General features: G+C 51.0%; 1 protein-coding gene across 1 annotated transcript; it reads right to left on the bottom strand.

Annotated features, from left to right (window-relative positions):
* Window positions 1-122: 122 nt before the first annotated feature.
* LOC104502326 (C-type natriuretic peptide 2-like) lies at window positions 123-1,974 on the bottom strand. The gene is made up of 2 exons (XM_010146288.1): window positions 1,876-1,974; window positions 123-395 (listed from the first exon to the last, which is right to left on the bottom strand). Exons 1-2 carry the CDS (start codon window positions 1,972-1,974, stop codon window positions 123-125), a joined length of 372 nt encoding a protein of 123 aa, XP_010144590.1.
* Between the last annotated feature and the right edge of the window lie 4,301 nt (window positions 1,975-6,275).

Genomic DNA, 6,275 nt, shown 5'->3' with positions numbered 1-6,275 from the left:
GGTGCTGGCCCCTTGCTCCTGGTCCTCCCTGCCGTTTTTGCTCTCAAGTCTCCCCTGATTTCTTCCTTGCCCAGTGTTTGAGCCCTCGCTGCTGGCCCTCTCACCTCAGAGCCCGTGCAAGGCTAGCACCCCAAACCACTGAAGGTCCCGATCCGGTCCAGCTTCAGCCCAAAGCAGCCCCTGGACATGGTCTTCCAGGCCCAGTCTCCAGGCGGGGCCCACTTGCGACTGGTGGGAGTCTTGCGCCAGAGAGAGGGACGAGCAGCTCTAGCCTGAGACGGGAGGAAGGGGAGGGTGGAGGAGAGCGACTGGGGGCCAAAGCTGGAACCTTCCTTTGTGTCCTCTTCAGCCCGCGTGGACTCAGGCTCCAGGGGCAGCAACTGTGAAAGGAGCATCTGGGGATAAACGGAGGAGAGGGGGGTGAGAGTGGAGGTTCTGTGGTTCTGTGAGGTGCCTGTGCTCCTGGTGGTAAGCCATGTACCTCCTTGTAACCCATTGCCCGCACCTTCCTTGGGGCTCAGGCAGGACATGGAGCGGTGCCTCCACGCAGACGATGTGCCTGTGACCTTGCATCCAGACACAGAAAAGGGCTAGACCAGCAGCTCCTGCAGGCTGAAATGCTTTTGCTCTCCGAAAGAGCAGGCAGGCAGCTGCTGAGAGCCTCTGCCTGCATGCGGATAGCACTGCTCTCGTCAAACTGCACCCTCCTCCGTACTTGGAAGGTAACAGGCTTCAGTCCTTGCTCCTTTTGCACCTCCGTGTGTGTGTGTAGGCTGCTGTGTGGCATTTCTTTTTTTTTTTTTTTCCCAGAGGGTTGGTGGGGAGGATGGACCTGCCCCGAATTATCTGCAGCTAAAGATGAGGGGGAGGCAGGAGCAGAGCAGGTGTGAGGAAGGAGGACTCGCTATCTGCTGAGAATCCTGTAGCTTATCTGTGCAGGTGGGCACGTGCTGATCATACACCCCTGGCACTTCTGTCAGCCTCCCAGAGAAGGGCTGGGAGGTGCACTGGGTGCAGTTGGAGGCATGGCATGGGATGGCTGCCCGGGGAAGCAGCCTGCAGGAACTGTTCTGCGTCTGTCCCTCACGTGGGTGCTGAGCTAAGGCTGAAGATGCCTTTGTGAAGCTCTTCTCGGCAGTGAGTTAATTGAAGCAGACATGGGCATCCTCAGTGAGGAGTAAAAGTGGTGAGTCACAGCAGGACCAGTCTTGTGATTTTAGTTCATATCCTAACTACTTCCCTGTAGCTTTCCCTGGGTGACCTGAAGGCAAGGTGTTGGGGCTTGGGGTAGGGTTTGGGAGCTGGGTAGATTTGAAAGCTGGAAGTATTATTTGCTGTAATTGCCGAGGATAAAAGGTTGACCCAAGTGAAGAAACCTTTAGCTGGCATCCTGACAGGGGCTCCTGGCCTTAAAGAGGGGCTACTGAGGGGGTAGTACTGAGTTTAGGAGTGAAAATTCCAGCCTAACAGGATGTGCCTCCTCTCTGAAATGTCAGAACCAGGCACTGAACATGTGTAATTAAAAAAAAAAAAAAGTAATTTCTGATGCCTGCTGACACAGGGCAGAGTTAGGCAGGAGCGGTCTCCCTGCCACTGAAAGCCTCTGCAGGCATCCTGCCCCAGCCCAGAGGGCACTAAAAAGCTTTTTTGTCTGTCTGCTGTCTTGCTGTAAGGCTGGTGTTCCTTAGGAGCTGGCTTATAAAGATCTTTATAAAGTCCCCCTAGAGCTGAGGCTGTCGGACTGAAGGAGGGAGCAGTGAGAAGAGACAGTAGCTGGAATCTGGGACCACCACTCATTCCAGGTTCAAACATGACCTCCCCAAACAGCCCCTCCACTCCTGAAACCTCCCTCAGCTCTCTCCCAGTCCCTCCTACCTGTAGCCTCTGTCCTGGTAAGGACACAGTCTGAACGCTGGCAGAGAGCAGAACTAAAAGGAGGAAAAGCGAGCAAGGCCACGACTGCAGCCCCAGCATCATCTTCTTGTCCCAAGGCTTGTGGGGGGTGAGGCAGGACCTGCAGCAGCTGTGTGGGATGCAGTCCCTGGCCCCTCTTTGCCTTTATAGCTTTGGTTCTGGCAGGCGCCTGGCCCCCAGCTCTCTGCGGAACCGCCCCCCAGAGCTCCTTAACCTTTCAGCCCTTTTGTCCAGGGTGATGTATTTCAGGGTGAGCTCAGCAAGACTCCTTTCCTCTAAAGAAAAAGGACACAAAGGTGTTTACTGAGTGTCTGGGAAGACAAATGTGAGTTGAGCTGCTGCTGGCCACGACCTGGAGGTATCTGTCAGGATCAGGAATGGGGCAACACTGTGAAACACGTCCCAAAGAAGAATATTGAGGGCTGCATTGTACAGCGATATCGAACGTGCTCCTTGTAGGCAGAGTGCTGTTAACGCTACGTCCCTCATCAGCGCGAGTATGAACTGGGGCTCAGCTGCAGCAGTAGGCACACTGTGGCTGCACGGAGCTGAGAAAAATTGTGACAATGCAGGCTTTAATTTTTAATATTTCTGTCTTGGTGAGCCGCTTGGCCAGGGAATGCTCTTGCTGTGGAAGGTGTGAGTTCCAGCACTGACTCTGCCGGATTTGTAGCGGTGATGGGGGCCTGGGTCTAGTACTAGCAGACATATAACTTGCAGGCTGGTTGTCCTGAGTCACCATCTGGAGGGCTGGGCTGAGTTTCCAGAGGAACCGACACTCAAGAGGGCTCCTTGAGGCTCGGCTTGCACTTTCTCAAGCTCAGGCACACAATGAAAGCGGGACGGCAATGCAAGTGGGATGGCAAGGAGCAGATTCCTACCTCCTAAATCTTCTGGTCATTAGTTCCCCCTCCCTTTGTTTACCTCTCTCATTTTACTGTAGTTTCTCACCAGCTGAACACGGCAATGAGGTCACTGTTTGGAGATCAGGGTGCAGAAGTCAGCCTGGGTGTGAAGACACAAACTAATCAGGAAAGTTTGTCAGGGGAGAGGAATAGGGGGACTGCACCCCGGTACAGGATGAGTAGTGGGCGTGCTGAGTGAGTTCAGTAACACCTTGAGTGTCACTTTCTTCAGTACTGTTGCACAAAGCGATTGGGTCAAGACTTGTCAGGCAGTGTTCTGCCTGCTTTTGCATATTTTTTTAAGGAAAAAAGAGAATTACAAAAAAGTCTTTTGCAGAGGTAGCAAAAATCACAGTTCAGATGTTTGCCCCATCTTCCATTCGCTCTCTTCCATCCCAGCATTTTGAACTTGCAGGTGCAGGTTTGTGGGTTCCTTTTCTCCCTGTCCAAGGAGACAGCAAGTTTTATGAACCATTTTGCATCCAGTCTATGGAAAATAAGTGTGGAGTTTCAGTCTAGAGCACTGATGCTGAAAGCAGGAGAGACTTTGCACAGGTGGGGGGCATCTAAATATATTAACTCCACCTGCTCCCTGTGTCGCATGGGTGGCACTGGTTCCAGAGCAATGTCCTGATCTTGTCTGGCAGTCCCCTGCCACCCACGGCGCTGGATGTGGCAAGGTATGGAGCTTTGCAGTTTGAAAGTTTTGGGGAGTAGACGGATGTTTTGCTTCAGCTTTCAATACAGAAGGAAAATTAGTGTTTGAAGTGGAAGCAAACCATCACGGAGATACAAGGAGGAGGCATCTATAAAAAGAACGGGAAATAATTCTGGAATTTTCAGTATAATTTCTAATAAATGTCAGAGAGAGAGGATGGGAAGCAAGCACGTGTTCATCCCACACGCAAGATGTCTCAGAGGATATTGTTCTGTACTGCCTAGTCACGTTTGACCATACCTTATCAGCTGAGTCAGTCCGCTTGAGCATTCACTCTGCCGGCAAGACAGCCGCAGGCAGATGCATCTCAGGTTGAATGCGTGGTTCCAAGAGTCAGCTCTTTCCTGAGGAGGTAAGTTTAAAAGCAATGGGCCCTTTGTTTTTAATACACAATGTAGCAGTGGTCTGATCTGGCACCCTCTGAATGTGGTGGCCGCCATACTGCAAGAAGAATGCCAGAAATGTGTTTACAACTGCTCCAAATTCCAGCCCACTTGAACAAAGACTAAGCCCTGCAGGGATGGGTGGACAGGCTCCGAGCTCTCAAGACCCCTCCTTGGGTCTCGCAAAAGCTGGGGCTAGCAAGAGGGAAGGAATCATTACTGCCCCATACTAAGCAAGAAACTTTGGAGACTGTATAAAATTTGTGAATTCTTGAAAATTTTTAAATCCAGCAAAGCCTGGAAAAATTGCAGATGCTCAGTGACTCAGGTGCTGTGAAGTCGCAGCTGCTCTGCGTCCCAGATCCTGGCTGTGACTACAGGAGAAGTGAATAGCTGCTCTGATGTGTCCTGGCAATGACTGTGAAGTGAAAAGGCCTTGGCCGACAAGCCCCCAGTTGCCCCAGTTTTCTCAGACTCAAATAGGTTATTGTCCTTCTTTCCTCTTCGTTGCTAACAAGTTTCCTCTGTGAAAACCCTTCTCCCTCTGATGCTGGGGCACTGATTCTAGAGCTTGCAAGACCACCAAAAGAGCGGGCCTGTGCTGAATCGCAGTCAGCATTTTACAAACAGTTGCTTGTAAAAGAAAGGGGCGGGCAGAGCAACTGGAGAGTGCGAGCACTAGGAACCGAGCGAAGCACCTTGGGGAAACACCTTGGTGTGATGGAAAGTGATGGAAAGGGCAAATGGTTGCTGCAGGCTGTAGAAGCAAGAATGATATTCATCTCCTTCCGCTGGTGACCATGCATAGGAGTTTGGATCCCATGTGGTCAGAAGTCCCTCAGAGAACGGATCCATTGATCTTGGCACTAAGTAATCTCACTGCCTCAAGCAAGGGATGGGAATACTCCTTCAGCAGCAATTCCTGGTCACTGCGACAGCCACCGAAATACCTGCTTGTGAGGAACAGAAGGACAGCAAACAGCTGCTCTAAGGCAGCAGACCCTGCGTAGCTGTTCAAACCCATCTCGGATCTTGGTTCATCTTTCTGCACAACACGGGATTGCTAATTCCTCCCGTGCCAGGAGAGGTCATTGAGGAGAGGGGGATACTCCACCTGAACAGCCTGCAGAAACAGGCCAACAGGAGATTCCACTGACTGAACTTTCACCCTCATTGACCAGGCAGGGCTGTGCCCAGGAAAGAGCAAGACAGACAGCAGAGCAGTGAAGGAACCACTCTGTCAGTCCAGTCGTTGACTGCCAAACCCTCCTTCTGTCTCAGAAAGGCGGCGGTGCAGCTCTCCTGCAGGAGTAAGTTTAACCACTCGTAGTGGAAAAGCATGGCCTGAAAGTAAGCCAACGCTTAGTTTTATTGGCACCTTGCTTCCTCCACACAGCCCTTCGTATCTTCCTCACTGCAGTGTTACCAACATACTGGCTCATAGATATGTAAGATTTACGGGGTAGAAATCCACACACGCTGACCTTTTTCCTTCATTCCCATTCGTGAGTGACATACCCCGTGGGTGGTGGAATTCACGTCCACTATGCAAAACCGCGTGCCATACTTACTGTTAATGCCTCTGTCTCCTGTAGCCTTCACCGAATGTTTTATCAAGAGGAGGGGAGAGAGGGACAACATTGCTGTAGCTTTCAGATCTTTGTATTTCATGTGACTACCCTGTTCTTACTGGGGTGCTCGGGAGTTGGGGAGGGCATCTGTACTGGTACCCGGCTGTTACACTAGTGGTGGCAAGAGAGCAGATCTTTCCACTGAGTTGTGGGACTTGAGGGTAGTGTTTGGTCCCCATGTCCCAGCCCAGTAAATACACTTGTCACCCCATTGTTCCCTCATCTGCTTGTTTCTATGAGCATCTAAACACATTTATGTCCATTCAGACATTGGCATTAAAAAAAAGGCCATGAAAAAAGGTCCATACAAAGCTATGCAATTTCTAATACTTCTCTTTTTTTTTTTAATAGCATCAAAATAAGCTAGGGAAGTCTTTTTCACGTATGCAGCCAGGCCAGAGAACTGAGCAGCAGGCTCTACTTGCTGGTGAACCAAGCACGATGACTGCAGGAATGTGCTAGATCCTCAGAGACAGAGGATGCAGAAGAGCTGCAGGAACCTTGCTGATAGGAGGACTCCTCCCATTCCTGCCAAGCTAGTGACAGTTGCCTAGAAAACAGACCAGCAGGTAAGAGGAAACAATTCTGTACGAGTAGTGCTGGACAAATGGCAATTTGCCTGTGAGAGAGGAGACTGAGTGTATCATCATGCGACTTAAGACAAATTCAAAGGTAGGGCACTCCATGTTCACAGGGCAGTCCAAGGAGTGCCAGGACTGACTTG

The sequence above is a fragment of the Buceros rhinoceros genome, unplaced genomic scaffold (genome assembly GCF_000710305.1).
Source record: "Buceros rhinoceros silvestris isolate BGI_N320 unplaced genomic scaffold, ASM71030v1 scaffold24872, whole genome shotgun sequence".
Taxonomy (NCBI): domain Eukaryota; kingdom Metazoa; phylum Chordata; class Aves; order Bucerotiformes; family Bucerotidae; genus Buceros; species Buceros rhinoceros.
Note: the sequence above shows the minus strand (reverse complement) of the source record. Positions and strands in the feature narration are given on the sequence as shown.